The 19,357-nt window shown below is 57.8% G+C and overlaps 2 protein-coding genes and 1 pseudogene across 2 annotated transcripts in view; 1 reads left to right on the forward strand and 2 right to left on the reverse strand.

The window, feature by feature from the left end:
- The window catches only part of CORO7 (coronin 7), a 65,288-nt gene that overhangs the window by 14,420 nt on the left and 31,511 nt on the right, over positions 1 to 19,357 (reverse strand). The gene's annotated exons all lie outside the window — the stretch shown is intronic.
- VASN (vasorin) lies at positions 228 to 17,380 on the forward strand. The gene is made up of 2 exons (XM_066640703.1): positions 228 to 311; positions 14,802 to 17,380. The coding sequence occupies exon 2, from the start codon at positions 14,812 to 14,814 to the stop codon at positions 16,804 to 16,806; it is 1,995 nt and encodes a 664-aa protein (XP_066496800.1). The 5' UTR covers positions 228 to 311; positions 14,802 to 14,811; the 3' UTR covers positions 16,807 to 17,380.
- Positions 5,070 to 5,188, reverse strand: LOC136634002 (5S ribosomal RNA; annotated as a pseudogene).

The raw sequence follows: 19,357 nt of genomic DNA on the forward strand, positions 1-19,357 counted from the left end.
GACTCCAGGCGGGCAGCAGGGGTGCGCCCCGGGTTCGGGCGACCGCACTGGCACAGCTGGCCAGATCTCGAGGCCGCGAGTTCCGTAAGCGAACTTGGGTGCCAGGAGGAGCCGGCCCCCCTCGCTGGAGAAAAGGGCCGGCCGCTCAACCCTCCGAGGCGGCGGGGCCAGCAGAGACCCCGCCCCGGCCCGCCCCCTCGCTCCGCCCCGCTCTTCGGAGCCACAAGCGGGAGCCGCGGAGGAGTCCCCAGCCCGGAGCCGGCAGCGGAGCGACCCGACGGAGCCCTGCGCGCCCCGACGCCTCTGCCTGGGTAAGTGCCCGGCTCCCGCTGCCCCGGCCAGGAGGGGGACGGAGCAGGCTGGAATCGCGGGGAGGGGGCTGCTCCCTTCGCAGGCGTCCAGCCAAGGTGCCTTTCGCTGCGCAGCCGGGAGGGCTCCGAGTGGCAGTGGAGGGGCAGGAGAGTCCGAAGAGCTGCCCGTTGCAAGGACCTCCAGGACCAGAGGCGTAGCTAGAGGGGGGGCAAAGCACTAAGTCTTGCAAGGAGACTCACCGCAGCGTGCAGGGGGCCCCTGCCCTTCGAAGCCGCTTTGCTCCCTGCGCCTGGAATGGCTCCCTGCAAGACTTAGCGCTTTGCCCCCCTCTAGCTACGCCCCTGTCCAATACACACCTGGTCCAGCGTCTCGTGGCCCCAGATTCCCCCTCCCCACGCCGCAGGGCTTTGCCCACTTTCCACTCTGTTGAGACCAGGTCGTCTGGACAGAGCCAGCCAGCATCCCTACTGTCACCAGCAACATCCAAAAGAACAACTTGGCGGAGAAGACTCCAAAGACTCCCCCACAGCAGGCAGCGCATGTCCAGCCAGGGCCCCATCTCCTTGCCCCTCCATTCACTTCCACGCCCCCCCCCCCCGCTTCACCCTCTTCCTGGCCCAAAGACGGGCAGCTCAAGCGTCACGCAGGACCCGTGGACTGGTCAGAGTGTTGCCAACACAGCTCTCCAGGCTTCCCGACAGGAGTCTTTCTTGCCTGGCCTGGGCTTGAACTGGGACCCTTCTGTATGCAAAGTGGGGGCTCTGCCTTAGGGGAAATAGCTAATGCAAAGTGGGGGCTCTGCCCAAGGAAATACCCCCTTGGCTGCACAGGCCTGAGCTGGAGGGCCTCTTGACCCTCCACGAGTTACCTTGTCCTGAAACTGAGCTTCTGCCGGGCAGACCCAAGAGAGCCAAGGGGCAGGATGTGAGGCAGATGCGACTGGGACGTTGCTCTGGGCAGGAGAGGATGCTTGGGGCAGCCAAGACGCCTTGGCAAGCCATCCCTTGGCCACTGCTGCTGCCTGCCCTGTGCTGGGACATGAGCAGAGCTGAGCCCAGGCCGTCTCATCCTCCTGGATGCCCTTGGAGCCCCTCTAAGGCTTCAGCACTGGGGGTCTCCACGTCAAGCTCCCTGTGCAGGCTCTCTCCTTCCCCCAGTCTCTTATCCGTGGTGTTTATTTTCTTCCCATCCTTGTTCGCGGGGCTATGGGGAGGTTCTGTAAACAGAGTGTCAGATGCAGGAAGGGACTGTGTGAATTCACCGCAGAGGGGGAGCCTCCCATTCCAGTCAGGCTACTCTGTCACTTCCGGCTGGCTGCTGGTTAATCGCCAGCCACTGGGGATGGATGGACTCCCCACACATCAGCCCGGGGGAGAGGGGTACAAAGTCCGGCAGCAGAGCCAGAGGCCCTCCCAGGTCCTGAGCTCCCTGGACACAGCACAAGCATTTGGTCCTTTCCAGGTGGTTTGGAAGGAACCCTTGAGAGGACCTTGCTTCTGTACCAGCCTGTCTTCTGCAAGGCACTGGGGCTGTGTGACAGCTCAGCCCTATAGCAGGGTCCTAGGAGCTGGACACCCTCAGGTGGGCGCAGGGAAAAGCATAGCAGCTTCCGTGCAGGTATCTGTCTACCCCCTCCCACCCCATGTGCAGTTAAAGTGGCATTAAAGTAGCACAAGCTTTGCAATGTACATCTGGCTAAGGCCAGAATGGTGCCTGGGGGATCCTTTGGACCCCCTCCTCACTGCTGCACCATGTTCATTCCTGCCATGGGTGCGCCCACACCCACTAGCGCCACTGCCTACTTTCCTGCAAAGGAGATGCCAATGGCTTCTCTTCCTGCAATATGTGGCACTGGGTTCAGGGGAAGTTCTAGCTGGCAGGGGTTGGGCCCCCCCCCCGCCCCAAAGCCAGCTAAGTTGCACCTCTTTCCAAGGGACCCCACAGGTCCCACAGCCTGGCTGGGACCCTCTGCTGTAAGGAAACTGAGGCAGGACTAGTGACAGTTGTGTGCTGTGCCCAGAAAACTCACTTGGATAAACAGTGAAAAGGGCAGAGGATTTCTGTGGGGGGAGTGCAACACTGTCTGCGTGCAGAAAGTGGAAGTCTGGACAGGTGAGGGAAGGGGCGTTCTAGGCTCAGAACGCTGCTGGCTGGTTAGTTGTGGGGGAGGAGGGTCAGCTCAGCTGTACAAACCAAACTGCTGTCCTTGCAGTTGGGTGGTTCAAGTGTGATGGCGCCTTTGACCCTGTTGATGCATACAAAGGAACAGAGAGGCATTTAGATGAGCCTCCTGTTATCAAGCAGGGCAGCTAGATCAGGGCATGAAGGCAACAGCCCTCCCCGCGCGCGCGCCAATTCACAAGAAGCACAAAAATGTGATACTGTCAGCCAGTTAAGTAAATTGATGGTCTGAGTTCAATCCATTTCAGTTTGCACAAGAATAAAACAATAGGAGCCAGAATCCTCCTTCCATACATGTTGCACCCTCTCAGAAGAGGCATTCCCTCCTGTGGGAAAGAGAAGGGGGAATGCATCTCTCAAGAGGGCAGTCGCTCCCTGCAGTTCTAGCTCCCAAAGCCAGCCTCCCCCCCCCAGGAGTGCCCAGCTACCTGCCAGGGCTGCTTCCCTTCTGGCTCACCCAGGGAGGGAGCTCAGCTCTATCTCCCTCACCCACATCAGAATGAGCTGGTCTTTGGAAGCCTCAAAACCTAGAAAGACAGCTGTTGCTGGCAGGGCATTGGAATTCTCATTAGTGGCTTGTCAGAGAGCAAGAAACATTCCTGGATCTCTCTCCACCCCCACCCCCCAGAGTGTGCAGGGCAGGAGGACATTGAGGTGCACGCACCAGTCCTCCCACGCAGCTGGATCTGGAGCTGCTGGAATTGGTTTCCTCTTGGAAGGCACCTCTCTGGGCTGCCTCCTCCTGAGCACCTGAGGGGGAGGCTGGAAAGCGGGGGTGGACAGATTCATGTGTGCATGCCTGTCAGGCAGGAATGCTCCAGCTGAGTGAGGAGGTCTGCTGGGGCCTGGAGCAGGGATGCAGGAGGAGGGCAGAAGATCCAGGAGGCAATGAGGGTAGAACTTCAGGAATGTCACGGGAAGGCTAACCCTCACCCCCCCCCCCCATGGCTGCTGAGGGATGCCCAGAAGCAGACCTGGTGGAGGGCAGAGGCAGCTCCAGCCTCACCAAGCAGTTGGCACTTTCTGCCACGTTTGTGCCCCCCCCATCAGAAAACTGAAGCTCAAGAGACAATCAGACTCTCCGCACTGCGTGGCATAATGAGGATATGAGTGGCTGATTTGCTAAGCAGCTACCTTTGCATTGACCACTCTAAGAAGGGAGCTGCTGGAGGGGGCCCCAATGCCTGCCTCCGTCCAGCCCTGGGCTGGATACATGCGGGAGCTCGAGCCCCCCCCCCCCAGCCTTTTCTCCTTGGGCTCTCTCAGGTTGCTGTTTGCAGCCCCCTCCTGCCTTCAGGAGAACCGGCATGGAGGCGCTCAGCCAGGCCCTCGGCTGGACAATGGCAGCCTTGTTTCTCCTGCACAGGGGCTGGCAAAAGCAGAGAGCGCCAGGAAGGTAACCTGGCAGGAAGCATGTTCACACACCAAGCAGCTCCCCCGCCTGCAACATGGTGGACAGCGATGGGCCCAGGGCAGGGAGGGAGGCTGAAGCATGAGCTGGCAAAAGGTGTGGCTTCCTTGGCCCAACTTTGGACCACTTGAATGCAAGGCCTGCATTAGCTTGGCCTGCCCTGTCTGCTGCCACGAGTAAGCCACCCTGCTCCATTCTCTGCCCAGCTCCCCGGCGTGCTGCTTGCAAGAGTACGGCCCTCTGCTGTGGCTCTTGCTGCTTCAGCCTGCCCAGGACAGCCCAGCCAGAGGAATGCAGGGTGGCTGGCACCAATCTGGCCTAATTAGGGGGGACGTCTGGGTGCACACCCCGACAACAGCCTGTCGCTGCGACCTAGTGGCCCTTTCTGAAGGCAGAAGGTGACGCCGGTCACATTCTGCCTCTGCAGTGGAAGGGGCAGGAAGTCCGGCGGCAAAGGTGCGTTTGGCCATGGTCAGGAATCTGAGAAGCCCAGCTGCAGGGCAAGAGCAAGGCTGCCCCCTAGCTGGGGCCACTGCAGCAAGGGCTCTCCTCTGACAAGCCGAGGAGGTGCCTTCTGGGAGCCCAAGCGGCAAGTGGGGCCCAGGAGGTGGAAGAAAAGGAGGAAGGGAGGGCTTCATGTGGGAGCCTGTATTTGGGGAGTAGCACAGGCATCTCTTGGGAGGCCAGTCCCGGCTGGGTGGATCTGTCTGTAGTCCGGCAGGCTGTCTACCTTCAAGGAGACTCTTAGGGGGGATCTCGGAGTGGGGATTCTCCAAATGGGCTGCCCCATAATGGTTGGCAACCTTCAGTCTCGAAAGACTATGGTATAAGCCTACAGCACCCAGTATTCCCAGGTGGTCTCCCATCCAAGTACTAACCAGGCCTGACCCTGCTTAGCTTCCAAGATCAGACGAGATCAGGCATGGAAAGACTATGGTATAAGCCTACAGCACCCGGTATTCCCAGGCGGTCTCCCATCCAAGTACTAACCAGGCCTGACCCTGCTTAGCTTCCGAGATCAGACGAGATCAGGCATGGAAAGACTATGGTATAAGCCTACAGCACCCGGTATTCCCAGGCGGTCTCCCATCCAAGTACTAACCAGGCCTGACCCTGCTTAGCTTCCGAGATCAGACGAGATCAGGCATGGAAAGACTATGGTATAAGCCTACAGCACCCGGTATTCCCAGGCGGTCTCCCATCCAAGTACTAACCAGGCCTGACCTTGCTTAGCTTCCGAGATCAGACGAGATCGGATATTGAAATGAATGGAGACCCATAGCAACTCCAAGATGTGGAGGGGGCAAGAAGAGCCTGTGGCCCCAACAGCACAGTGGGCATGCCCCCTACCCCCCCCCCCCACAGAGAGAGCAGGAGGCCCCAGCGTGTCTCTGGCCTGCCCCAGGGGAGGGCTCCGCTTTGCCATCCGCCTGCAATTACTCTGCGGCAGGCTAAACCCTGGCACGGCCCACTCCTGACCTGGCCGCGGCCCCTCGGTGGCAGGAGCTGTAATTAGACAAGTTACTCAGCAGGCTGGTTGCAGCAGAAGCAGCAGACACGTCAGCGAAACCTGAGCCTCTGCCATTTCCGAGCGGCAGCAGCCACATTCCAGCTGGGCACTCCACCCTCCCCACACCTCCTCCGAGGATTGCTCTGCTCCTGCGGCTCCAGGGACACAGATGGCCACGTGCCTGCCCTACGGGAGGGAGCCCCATCAGCCAGGGCTGAAAAGGGGTGCACTGCTCAGTTGCATGATGGCCGGCAGGTGGGGTTTAGAACTGTCCCCCCAGTGACCTTCTCTGAGGGGCAGCAGGTCTTGGGCAGAGCAGCCTCTTCCGACCTTGCAAACAGAGAGGTGGAGGAGACTGTCCCTGGGGTCTTGGGCAGGCCAGGCCTGAAGTTCCCCTCTGAGCGGAGGTGCTCAAGTGCCTGCATGCCAGAGTTGAACCCATGGCTGTGAGATCCAGCTGACCCACAGCGCCTGACGGCTTGCTGGCCCAACAGGATTTGAAGGTGTATCCAGCTAGCCAGGAAACTTGTTTTGCCTGAAGCCACCCATGTGGACTTCCTGTTCCTCCACAAAAAGTCCACCCCAGACTCTTACCAGCTGTTACCACCCCAGCTGTTAATGCTATTGGACTGCCACAGCCTTTGTCAGGTGAAATTGAAAAGGACACGCCACCCTAAACGCACTGCCATGACAACGTTTGACTGGCGCGCAAAGCACTCTCGCCACAGCAGAGAGCTCTGTGTGACCCAGACGCAGGCCCACTCCAGGCGGTCAGCACCGAGCCTGCATTTCTTACTGACTCCCATCAACGCAGCAGTCTTGATGGCACTGAACACGTTTAATGCGACTGGAGGGGAGAGTGAGACTGGAGAGGAGCTTCTCTGCCCCCCTCCCCAGTGTGTGGAAGCCCACTGGGGAGGCCCAGGTGTTTCCAACGCCACCAGTGGTGCCATCGTACACTTGAGCAATCCAGCTGTGCCAAGGAGTGGCAAGGGTGCTTCCCCTCCCCCCCCCAGTCTGGCAATGGAAGGAGGGGGCTGGCTTCCAGGCAGAAATGCTGCAGGGTGAGCCAGGCCTCTGATGTGCTGCCAGCCCCAGAGCCCAGCACCCGCCTGGGCTTTTTTTAGCAGGAGGGAAGTGCGAGGAGACGTCTGTGGCTCAGTCACCGCTGCATCTTGGGAACAGATGCTTTTCGCAGCCGCCAGAGAAGAGCTGTGCATTTCAGCATGGGCCAGAGTCCCATAGCAAGGAGGAGGGTGGGCACTGCCAAGCCAGCTTGCCCCAAAGGCTCCCAGCCTCACCTGCTTCCCAACAATCTGAGCACTAGCACAGCTCTCTCATTCTGGGCAGAGAGTGGTGACAGACACCCAGCAGAGGAGGTCCCGGGAGACCTCAGACAGACATGAGGGTGTGTTTTCCTTTATGCCAGAGCTGCCCCATTTAGGTTGCAATCCTAACCTCACTTTCCTGGGAGTAAGACCCACAGAACACAATAGGACTTACTTCTGAGTAGACCTGCTTAGGTTTGTGCCCTATGTCTAAGAAGGGGTTGGGTTAATCCAATTTAAAATGCTCTCATTGACTAATAAGGTGACCCCCAATTAACCAAGCAGCAGATTTTATTTCTCTATGTATGTAAATGCAAATATATTATTAAAAACTGCAGACAGAAACACCATTTTGGAAGAGGCATCCCCCCCCCCCAATTCTCTTGAACGCAGCAGGGAATGCCTCTCCTGACATAAAGTCTTACAGCCCAATCCTAATCAACTTTCCAGCACTGATGCAGCTGTGCCAATGGGGCAGTCACAGAGGCCTCCTCTAGGTAAGGGGTGACGCTTACCTAGGTAACGCTTGTTCCCTTACCCCAGGGCTGCGCTGAGGTTGCATCATTGATGCAGCATCAGTGCTGGAAAATTGGACAGGATTGGACTATTCTATGGTGCACACATCCGTGCACACCATCTACAAGCCAAGGAACTTTGCTCCCTGCTTCAGAGCTGTTGTGTCTACTTGTGTGCAAATTTAATCAACTGATTAGACAGCTAAAACCCATCCGGTTTATCAAACCGGATTCCTTGCATTGGGCGACGGCAGTACCAAAAACCTAGGCCTTGGGGGAGCTGGAAATTGACCCCCACGAGGCTCAACCTGTTACCCTGTCTGTGGGCCTGTCATTTCCATTGCATGGTTCAGGGTCATCTGAAGTAACAAAGAGCTTACTCATGGCTAAGAGAGATTATTTCTGGTAATTAGGAGAGGCTAAGATGAGCTTTACATGAGCTCAGCTGCACTGCAGAATAAAGAATGCAAGCTGGAGAACACCTTTAGTGCCTTTAGTTTGTAAAGAGTTGACAACTGTTATTGTGATTACCCTCACAAAACCCCTGCAAGGGTGGGAGATGGTTGCATACCCTCTCCCTCCCCTCCCCAAATTTCCACAGTGTCATGAGCCCCAGGAAGCCTGCCCTGCGGGCACTATGGCTGACCCTGGCAGAGCTGGGTTTTTGGAATTGGCTGACTGCTCTGAGCTCATCTGAAAAAAAAAAAAACAAAAAAACAGGCCCCAAAGCCAGTGGTGCCCCCACTTCAGTCTGGCTCCAGCCTGGGCAGTGAGCTGATCCCTGAAGGGCTTCTTCACGCTCTAGAGGACTTCCCACTCTGCTGCACCCCACAGGGCTGGTCAAGCCCTGCCTAATTAGTGGAGCTTCTTCACCATCTCCCTTTCAGCAACGTTTCCTAATTCTCCTGTTCTGTGACTGCACCCCTTGTGCCCCCCCATAAGTAGCAGCAGCAGCTTCCCGTACAGTTGGGGGGTGCGAATGAGAAACAGTTTCCACCTCATGGGCAGGGAAAGGGGGAGAGATCCGAGCCCACAGCTCCGGCAGAGTTAGGGGATGACAATGACAATTTACGACAGTGTTTTGGTTTACAAGGTAGATTTAAAGTCACACAGAAGTCTTTACACAAAAGCCGAGTGAAGCTGGGCAGTGACTGACCCATGGGGAGGGGACAAAATAGAGGGGTGTTATAAGCTGTTGTGTGATGTAGAAGGGGAGAGAAGTGCCCTGCTGTGAAATGGCTGGGTAGGAGATCTGGGACACAGCATTCCCAGCACACAGCATTAGCTTATGGAACTCACTGCCACAAGCGATGTGATGAGGGCTGCTGGGGACGAGAGACATTCATGAAGCAGAAGAGGTCTATTAATGGCTATTGGTAATGCTGGCGATACAGAACCTCCATAGTCAACGGCAGTCTTTCTTAGTGCTAGATGCAGGCAACAGGGAGGATGCGTTGCCTTCAGGGAGGATGCGTTGCCTTCATATCCTGTTTGTGGGTTCCCAGAGCTACCCATCTGGCTGCTGTGGGGAGAGGCAGGACGCTGGGACAAAAGAGCCCCTCCCAGTCTGCTCTTCCTGGGTTCGCTGCAGTGCTTCCCACTGCTGTGGGTACGGGGCCCAGAAGACTCTCAAGCTGCAGGGATAGGGGTGCTGAACCTGCTTGTTGGGTAAGCCTTGAAGGCGGCCCTGCTGGGAGGCAGCCAACATTTGGGTCACAAAAGGGCAGCTAATTCCATAGTACTGAATGCACTAGTCTGGGGGAAGTGGGTTGGGGAAAGAGGTTTTTTGCCTCCTGAGCAACAGATCTTGGGGCAGCCCTGGAGGCACCCCCATTGCAAGAGGAGCTGGATCTAGGTTGGAAACACCAGAACTGGGACCAGACCTGTGCTTGTGTGTGAATTTGATAACTATGCATTTTGGTGGGGGGGGGGGGGAGAGAAACAGAAGCAAATGGACTGCCCTGGTGCCCAGGCGGGGGGAGAGAAACAGAAGCAAATGGACTGCCCTGGTGCCCAGGGCCATAACTCTCGTGCCCAGGGCCAGAGTCTGCCCAGGGAGTCAGTCATCTCCTTCAGGCAACCTTCAGTCTCGAAAGACTATGGTATAAGCCTACAAGCACCCGGTATTCCCATGCGGTCTCCCATCCAAGTACTAACCAGGCGTGACGCTGCTTAGCTTCCAAGATCAGGCATGTGCAGGGTAACAGTTGCTGCATGTTAGAACCCAGAGCCCAGACCAGACCTGTGCTTGTGTATGAATTTGATAAATATACATTTTGGTGGGGGGGGGGGGAGGAGAAGAGAAACAGAAGCAAATGGACTGCCCTGGTGCCCAGGGCCAGAGTGTGCCCAGGGGGTCAGTCATCTCCAGTCTGGACCCTGACGGCTCAGGTTTCTCAGGGAGGAGGAGAGACTGCGCGTGGAAATGAACCCACTTTTCTCTTCACCTCTTCCAGAATCCTTTCCTTCATTAACAAGGGGACCAATACCTCACTTTTTAAGGTGACTGAGTTCGAGTAAGCCAATACATGAAAGGAAGTGATAAATGAAAAATAGTGACAAAGTCTTTTTTAATGGTTACAAGAGAGGGGGTGGGCACAAAGGGGATTTGCAACCTTGAGGAGACAGGGTCTAACCTCCCCAATACTTCCATGCCCCCAACTGCTGACTGTTGAAGGGGGAAGACAGATTCAATACAGGCATCTGCTGGAGGGCGGGGGGGGGGGAGTATAGGATCCAAAGTTACATTCCCAAAAGAATATGACCCCCTTCCCCTTGCACTCAGCTTGCCCACAACAAACAGGATTCCAAGAGGGGCCACATTCATCATTTTCATGGGGTGGCAGGAGGGCAGTGCCTCCTCCTCCCGTTCAGGGGACCAGAGGTGAGGAAAGATCAGGCTGGCCCCCAGGAAAGGGAACAGATCTAGTGGCGTCTCCCAGCCCCTATGCGCTCAGAGGACTCCAGGGAGAAATCTGATCCCTGGCCTTACACTCACGCGGAGGGCAGCCCCACTTATTCCCTCACCCCTGGAAAACAGCCGCCCCTTCAAGACCCTGGCCCGCCTGTCAGCACGCCCCTCGCCACAGCTGGCTCCCATTACCCACAATGCTCCCCACACAGGGAGGCCCCAGAAACTGCCTTCACCTGACAGGTTACAGATTGCAAGAGGCACTTGTGGCGGGAGGGGGAGAGCGCAAGGCATGCACGGAGAGCAAGGAGCCAGGAGGGGGGGCAAGAATGCAGGCGGAGGGGGCCCCACAACAGCTGGCGGCAAGAGCAGGAGCAAACTCCGCACGGCCACACGGGTGTCCCACAATCTGGCATCAAGAAAGGGCCGAGGGGCCCCCTCAAGTCAGAAAACGCAGCCACAGCGGGGTGACGGGCCCAGGGCAGCTCTTCTGCCTGCAGGCCAGAGGTCCAGCAGGCCTAGTACACCATCAGCGGCTGGCCAGAGGCCTCTGAGAAACTCCAAAGCAAGGCATCAAAATGAGGACCCTCCCCTGTGTTTTGACCCATCAGCTGAGGGTCTGAGGTAGACTGGCTCTGAACAGGGAGGCTCAACTGGGGTGGAGACCGATGTGCTCGGAAAGTGCATTTAAACTGGCGTTGGGAGCACTGCCCCTTGACAAGAGACTAAACTGTGTTTGGCTACGTTAGCGAGGGTGTGGTGGAAAAGACAAGTGACAGAGGTTGCTCTAATTATGCCTGGGCTTGGGCCGGTGGAGACCAGAGATTGGGGTTTTTCGCAAAACCAACCGGCAGGAGATTTGGAAAAGTCCTAAGGAAGTCGCCCCTCCACACAGTGCAGAATGAAGCTATGGAACTCAAGGCCACAAGATGCGCTGGTGGTGGCTTCAGAGGAGGATTTGACACATCCATGGAGGGGGAGGAGCAGGGAGGCCTTTTGCTGGCCATCAGTCAGTATGGAAGTGGGGAGGCGGCGGGCAGCTGGGGCCAGTAGCTCTCCCCAAGCCCTGCCTGTCCTTGCTGGACCCTGCTGGTCTGCACTGCACTGCTGGTCCCTGCCGAAAGCAGGCGGCGGCGGCGGCTCCTTTGTGCTGATCCAGCAGGGCTGTGCTGACGTGCTCACCACATCCTGTGGCATTGAATTCCACAAGCTAATGATGTGCTCTGTGAACCGCTCGCCCTTTTTGTCGGTCCTTAACGCGCAGCTAGTCTCCTTCACTGGGTGGCTCGAAGCCCAAGGAGGATAAGATGGGGGGGGGAAGGGGAGGGGTGTTGCTGGCATGCTCTCTTCTGCATGCCTCTCCTTTCCTCCTTTCTCGCAAGACAGCCCCTCTTCCTGCCAGGAAGGGGGGCTCACCCTAGGCCAGGCCCCCCCTCCTTCCCCAGCTGCACATTCCAGATTTTATTACCTGTCTGTGCAATGCCAGCTCTGCGGAGTCTGACAAAGCCCCCCTGCACAGCACTCTCCTTGGCCCCTGTTAATTAACTGGCTTATTCAAAGGGTTGACAGACAGGCTGAGAAACAGGTAGGCCTGTGATCCCATCATCGCGAGGGAGGGGGTAGAGAGGACAAGGAGGGGAAAGGGGGCATGCCTGTGCAAGCCGGCCAGGCCCCACCTCCCGGCACCCCACTCTCCGTCTGCATAGCAACAGCTTCCTCTAGCCAGCATCCCCGGAGTCCTGGAGGGTGTCCTCCCAGGCCCAGATGAGTCCTTTTGCTGAGCCTACCGCAGGGAGCCTTGCTCCCAAATCAGATCAGATGCCAGATCAGGATAGCTCACAAGACAGCAACTATCCCTTCAAGACCTTCTGATGTCTGAGGGGGGCATGCCCAATGCCACTGGCCCCCTCCCCGCTAACGATGTACCAGACTCTTCTCCTCCTGCGCTCTAGAGTAGGAGGAAGTGGAGAGGAGAGCGACAAGCTGCTGTGCACTCAGAAAGATGCCCACCTTTCCTGGGGCCTGATACCACAGATCTCCCTGCTCTATTGTCAGCGGAATAGTTACCAAGGCACTTCCACGAAGGGAAAAAGCATTCCGTCACGGGCAGCTCTGTGTAGGACATGTGAGCGCAGGGTCGGGCAGGATGAGGCTCTCTGTGTGAACATGCATAGGGCAGGTTGTCTTCACCTGCCTGAGTGCAAACAGAGGGGAGGGCTGTAGGCTCCCCCCCCCCCGTTCACAGCAGGTGGTCCCAGCCTCCCTCTCTGGCAGCATCACCAGCTATTCCCTTGGGCCAAGCTGGGAGGGCCAAAGCATCTCTCATGGCAGGAGCCAGCCTTCTGTGTACAAGGAAAGGCAGTGGCTACGTCCCTTGGAAAGGGCAGACAGTGTAGAGGCGGGCCCCATTGAATCAGGTAGGTGTGTAGCAATGCAGGCAGGGTGAGGTGGGTGGGGAAGCCAGGCTGTCACCTCCCGGGGTGGAGGTCAGGCACCTCTTGCAGTGGCGTGGGAGCGAGATGTTCAATGGGTGGGGCTCTTCCCTGAACATCCCAAGCGCCTGGGCTTGAGTCAGAGTGCAGGGCCGCCCCATGTAGTCCTCCCATCTGTGCCGACTGGCTCTTCCAGTGATTTTTGGAGGAGTATGCTGGCAAGACATTGGGAGGCTACAAGATGCACACAGGCGGGAAGGAAATTTGTGCAGCGTGACTGGGATGAACTCCTCATTCGGAGGGGGGGGGCGGGCTGGAACTGCAGGCAGTGGCGTGGTACGAGGGCATGCGCTTGGGGCCCGAGAAACGCGCAGTGTTGTGGCTGCCCAGGGATGCCGCAGCTGGAAACGACAGGGGGAGGGCGTGAGCTGGTCCCCAGACACCTCTGAGCCATCGGGGTGACTCAGACACCACAGAACTTGCCTGATTCGCTTTGGTGGAAGAGGTCAGCCCTGGACAAGCTTTCCAGTGCACCCATGCAGTTGGTTGCTGGATGAGGGCTTTTCAGTGCCATTCATTCTTAGGTGGGGGCTTTGAGGCATTTCCCAGAGGAGCCGGTGCTGCTCAGAGCAGACTGGGCCTGAGCTCTAAGGGGGCAGGGTGGGACATCCTGATGAACACAGCTGGTGTTGAGTAGCCAAGGGTGGCTCGGGGGGGGGGGGGGAGAGAAGAGGGAGAAAGGCACATAACAGAAGGTTGCTAGGTGGGGCTTGCTTGGTTAGGGCCAGATGGCTCCACAGAGCTTGTTTGCCTCAAAAGATAAGTATTTCTGGGCTGGGGGCAGCCAAGGTTCGATGGAGTTGCTGCAATCCTGGGCAAAGCTTCCAGCACCATTCAGTGTCCAGCAGGCCAAGTTGCATTCGCAATCTCTCCAGCTAGATGTTGCGGGGAAAAGGGGGGGGCCTGCTGCTTAAGCCCTGCCCCCTCCCCAGAATCATACTTCCAGGCCGCAGCAGTGCCATGCCAATCCCAGAGGCTAACCGCGACCCTGCACGTGGGCAGAAGCTCTTTGCACAATGAGGCCATCCCAGTATGTTTGTCCCACCCTAAACTCTGGCACGGAAACTCTGTTGCTTCTCCTGAAGTGACACACCACTGCTTGGCAATATCTGCAAACAGGGCTGGGCCCGCAGGCCCACCAAGCATATATTGCCGGCCTCTAAACATTGAGTGGATCAGCCCAGCAGCTAGCCCCACCTGCCCCCTAAAGAACCAGTGTGTGGTGCCATTCAGACTCAGCGGCATGGAGGCTGCAGCGGGGCGTCTTCATGCCTCCAGGAGAGCAGCCTGCCTGCCTCTGCAGCACCTGGGCATACTATGTGTGTGTGTGGGGGGGGGGCTCCCCTGTGCTTCAGACCCTTGCCCCTGCGTCTCCTTCCACCCCCCAACCATCCAAGCACCAAGCCCTGTTTGGGTAGTAGATTTGCAGCAGGTGGGTAGAGCACTGAAGCACTGAGAGGTGGGCGCTTTACAAGCAGAGCGGCTCACATAGTCCCAGTAGGCCTTCAGCTGACTGGGACATGCAGCACTCTCTGGGGAGCTAAGCCCCACAGCGTTCCCTGGCACTCAGCGCCAGCCAGGAGAGGGGCCCACCTCATACGCAGCTGGCATCGGCCGCTCCGCTCACAATCCCAGCCAGCCCTTCCCAGCTCCAGCCGCCTCTCTGGCCAAGGCCCTCATTCCACAGTGACCACTTTCCAGCAAGCTCTGCTTGCGTGTCGCTTTCTGGGCAGTGCTGTGAAAAAAACAGCACAGGCAGCTGGGGAGGGCATCACCCACCGCGCCCCTCCCTAGCCTGCCAGAGTCAGATTTCCTCTTTCCCAGAAACCAGTGCCAGTTTTCAGCCCCCCCCCCCCGCACCCTGCAGTGCCCAAATCCCCTGTTCCTCTCACTGGCCAAGACAACTGAGGGCCAGACTGAGACTGGGGGGGGGGAGAGTCACTCAGGAGGGATGCAACACTCCCTCCCTCCTGGGCTCCGTGGGGCAGCTTTTGCGAGTTCCACTTTGCAGCCTGCTTGTGGGAAACACCAGGCTGGACTCCTGGCGAGCCCCTGGATGGAAGGCCGGAAAGGGGTGGGTGGCTTGCAACTGCCTTTCAGGAAGGCCCCCCTCTCAACCCATCTTCCTGTTCCTTCTGCAGGACCTCCACCATGAGGCCTTCCGCGCTCTGGGCACTGCTGCTCCTCCCTGCAGGAGTCCTGGCCCAGGGGTGCCCTGCCGACTGCCAGTGCAACCAGCCCCGGACGGTTTTCTGCATTTCTCGGAGAAGCCACACAGTCCCCCACGGGCTGCCACCAGACACCGCCAGCCTCTACATCTTCGAAAATGGCATTCGCGCCCTGAGCGAGGACAGTTTCGTGGAGGTGCCTGCCCTTCAGCTCCTGGACCTCTCCCAGAACCAGCTCTCCAGCCTCCCCAGGAACGTCTTCCAGTCCCTACCAAGCCTCTGCAACCTTGACCTGTCTTCCAATCAGCTGCATGAGATCAGCAACGAGACCTTCCATGGGCTGCACCTGCTGGAGCGCCTCTACCTGGATCACAACCGGATCCAGCACATCCACCCAGCGGCCTTCAGCTCCCTGGAGAACCTGCTGGAGCTGAAGCTGCAGGACAACCAGCTGCACGTGGTGCCCCCGCTCAGCCTGCCGACGCTCCTTCTCCTGGACATCAGCCGCAACCGGGTCACAGCCCTGGAGCCCGGCACTTTCCACGCCCCCAACCTGGAGTCACTCAAAATGGCAGGGCTCGGCCTGGGCCGCCTGGATGAGGAGCTCCTGCACAGCCTGCAGAACCTGCATGAGCTGGACATCTCGGGCAACCTGCTAGCCAGAGTGCCAAGAGTCCTGAGGCAGCTGCGTGGCCTGACCAAGCTCAGCTTGGCGGGGAACGGCCAGATCTCCCAGCTGCAGCCGGAGGACTTCCAAGAGCTGCACAGCCTGCAGGAGCTGGATATCAGCAAGCTGAGCCTCCACAGCCTGCCCAGGGACTTCTTTGGCTCCTTCTCCAGGCTCAAGGTCATCACGGCGGCAGAGAACCCCTTCAACTGCGTCTGCCAGCTGAGCTGGCTGGTCCACTGGCTGAGCACCAGCAAGGTCTCGCTCCGGAGGTCTGAGGAGACCCGTTGCCACTTTCCCCCCAAGAACGCCGGCAGGCTGCTCCAGCACCTGGAATACGCCGATTTTGGGTGCCCGACCACCACCACCTTGAAAGCCACCAGCCCTAAACTTGCCACGTCTGCCCCCAGCAGTAGGCACGTCCCTCCGACGCCCAGCGCAGCTGGCTCCACCCCTGGGGAGGGCAGCTCCACCGCCACGCCGTCCACCGTTCTGGAGGGCGACCCCAGTCCAGAGACACGCCTCTGCCCTCCACACACCTGCCTGAATGGTGGGGCGTGCCAGCTGGACACCAGCAACCACCTGGAGTGCGTCTGCCCACCTGGTTTCTCTGGGTTATATTGCGAAACCAAGGTCTGGGCCACAACCCCACCAGCGGCCACTCAGGCACCGACCCACCCCACACGGGTCGCCATAAAGCACGTGGGAGGCACCTCTCTGAAAGTGGATTTACAGAATTATGTCCAGTCCAAGACGCAGCTGAAAGGGATCCGCCTGACCTACCGGAACCTCTCCGGGCCAGACAAGCGCCCCGTCACCCTCAGCCTGCCGGCCTCGCTGGCCGAGTACACCGTGCGGGCCCTGAAGCCCAACTCCTCCTACCACATCTGCATCGGGCCTCTGGGGGACAGAGGCCAAGAGGAGGACCTGTGCGTGGAGGCCCACACCCTGCAGCTCACGCAGCAGCAGCAGCACGCCCCCGTCACCCAGGGGAGGGACCCCAACCTGGCCCTCGTGGTGGTGCCCGCCATGGCTGCTGTGCTCCTTCTGGTGGCGGCTGTGGCTGCCGTCTCATACTATGCGCGGCGGCGGCGGCAGGGCAAGACACCAGCCACCCCTGTGGTAGGCTCCGGTCCACTGGAGCTGGAAGGGGTGAAGGCCTGCCTTGAGAATGGAGACCTAGCCGGACACGGGCAGAGACTGCCGGAGAAAACAGTGATGCCCCACGGCTTGGAGTATGAGGTGCCCCTCATGCAGCCCCAGTACACAAGTGCCGCTACGCCCAGGGCCCTGAGACCTTCCTACTTCTAGGCCCGAGGAAGCAGCCCCCACTTGGAAAGCTGGCCTCAGGGGCCCCTGTATGGTGGGGAGGCACCTCCTGGACCCCCAGAGGCTTGTCTTACATGAAGGAAAAGCCTCCGCTGCGTCGCTCACAGCAACCCAGGAGATGCGCTTGCTTAGGACGTAGACAATTGCTGCCAGACTCAGTGCCTGCCTTGCTGCGGCTGCCCTGGATCTATACAGGGAGCTACAAGGTTGAGCAGCAGAAGCGAGAGGGATCCGTATGCTGGCAACGGAGAGTCCTTTTGCCACGTATGGCCTGGGCCAACCACACCCCTAAGAGGAAGGCCGGGCACAACTCATGAAGGACCAAGAACTTCACCCCTTGGCAGGGCAGGGGGGAGGAGGAAGGGCAACAGCAGAGCTCCCTGGGTGAGCTCGTCGGATGCTAAGCTTCATGGACATCTAGAGAATATTTATATAATACCAGATTATTTCCCATTTCTTCTGGGAAATCTCTTTTCTAACACAGATGGAGATACTTTTGTAAAATCAGACTTAACTGCTTTTGTACAAAATAAAATGTGTGTTTGTACTGTTTGTACAGGCAGCGGTTGTGCACAGGTGGCAGGAGAGTCCGGGGGGGGCACCCTTGGAGAGGAGATAGGTTTCAAAGCAGAGGGACCACCAGCAGGGGATGGGAAGCACACCAGCCCCTGCTGCCCAAGAGGCTGGTCACTGGGAGAGGCTGTCAGGGGTGCCACTTGGGGCTTCTGCCCGCACAGCAGGGTTGGCTTCACTGTTGGCCTTCCAGTAAAGGAGTCCAAGTACCAAACTACGGTAAGCCTCTCGGCCCACTTTAATGGCTTCTGCACAGCCCATTTTTATCCGCTTTGGGTCCCGCTTCTCAAAGTGGATCAGCTGCAGGAGAAATGAAACAGGCCGTATCGAGGTAAGAGGCCATGAAAATTCAGGCATCTCTGTGTAGAGCTGAAGCAGGGCCGTCCATCCTGCCTGCCTCCCAGCCCCATCTGTCCAACCATAAACCGTTCCAGCAGTGACATGCATCCATGTGCACACAGGTGAAGGCTCCAGGCCAGACTGAACAAGGAAACTGAACAAGGCTAGGCAGAACCGAAAGGGGTCCATCTTCTGGTCCAGGGGTGCCCAAACCCCGGCCCTGGGGCCACTTGCGGCCCTCAAGGACTCTCAATGCAGCCCTCGGGGAGCCCCCCCGTCTCCAATGAGCTTCTGGCTCTCTGGAGATTTGTTGGAGCCCACACTGGCCCAACGCAACTGCTTTCAGCGTGAGGGTGACTATTTGACCACCAACCCAATAGGGATGAGGGCTCCCTCCATTGCTTGCTGTTTCACGTCTATGGTGCAGTAGCGGCAGCAAAGAAAAGGCTAGCCTTGCTTTGTGCAAGGCCTTTTCTAGGTCTTGAGCTATTGCAAGACCTTCATTCATTCATATAAGTCCATCTTTAATATATTCATTTATGTAAATTTATGTAAATTTATTCAAATTTTAAATGTAAATTAAGTCCTTTTTCCCCCCGGCCCCCGACACAGTGTCAGAGAGCTGATGTGGCCCTCCTGCCAAAAAAACTTTGGACACCCCTGTTCTAGCCCACAGTGTCTTTTCCACAGTGGCCAGTCAGATGAACAAATGGGATGCAGCAGCCCTCCCCTTCAGTTCCCCCACCCCAGTCCACAACAGGTATTCACAAGTAGAGTGCTTCTGGACATGGAGGTTTCCAATTCACCATCATGGCCATTAGGAGTCATTAATAGATCACCCTCACATCCCACGAGTGTGTCTAAACCTCTTTTTAAAAGCTCTAAGTCAGAGATCCTCACCCCATCTTGTGACAGGGAGTTCCACAAGGGAATTATACATTGTGTGAAAGGCCTGTCTGGAACTTCCTACCAATCAATCCATCTCATTGGATGATCCGAGCAGTCTAGTTTTTTCTCTCTCTCTCTCTCAAATAGAACTCTTTTTCTCATCCTCCAGACCAGAACTATGCCCCCCCCAAGCTGACTTTTGCCTTCATGACCAATCTTGATACCTTTTTCTAGGAGGAAAGACCCTACCCCTCTGCATCCGAGGTCAGATGTAAACTGTGCTGTCTTGTGGCAGATGGGAAGATAGTTCACACAGAAGGAGCAAGAATGCTGCCCCCCCCGGGACGATCCCTGGCGTGGCAGGATCAGAAAAGGGGCACCATGAATGCCCCTGTAGGGATGCAGGAAAACAGGAGGGGGGAAGCTACCAGTGGCGCAGAAGGCAATTTCTGCCTCCCCCCCCCCAATAAGAGGCATTCCTTTTCCCAGTAAGGGAATTCTCGATTATGTAGAGCCTCCTGCCAGGGACAGCGGCCTGCAGAGTCCCCCTGGGCTTGGGCTGCCACTCCTGTGTCAGAAGGCAGGAGAAGGCAGCTGGCTGGGAATGAGGAAGACCCAGCGCTCTCTGCATGCTGTGCCCCCATTTCAGCAACAAGGCCAGCCAGCCACAGGGCTTCCACTTCCAGAGATGCACGGCAGGAGAGCTCTTTCGCACAGTGGTTCATTCCCAAAA

The sequence above is a fragment of the Tiliqua scincoides genome, chromosome 13 (assembly GCF_035046505.1).
Source record: "Tiliqua scincoides isolate rTilSci1 chromosome 13, rTilSci1.hap2, whole genome shotgun sequence".
Taxonomy (NCBI): Eukaryota; Metazoa; Chordata; class Lepidosauria; order Squamata; family Scincidae; genus Tiliqua; species Tiliqua scincoides.

Bases quoted from the DNA above. Each gene is read 5' to 3' on its own strand.
- VASN (XM_066640703.1), top strand. From the start codon at position 14,812: ATGAGGCCTTCCGCGCTCTGGGCACTGCTGCTCCTCCCTGCAGGAGTC.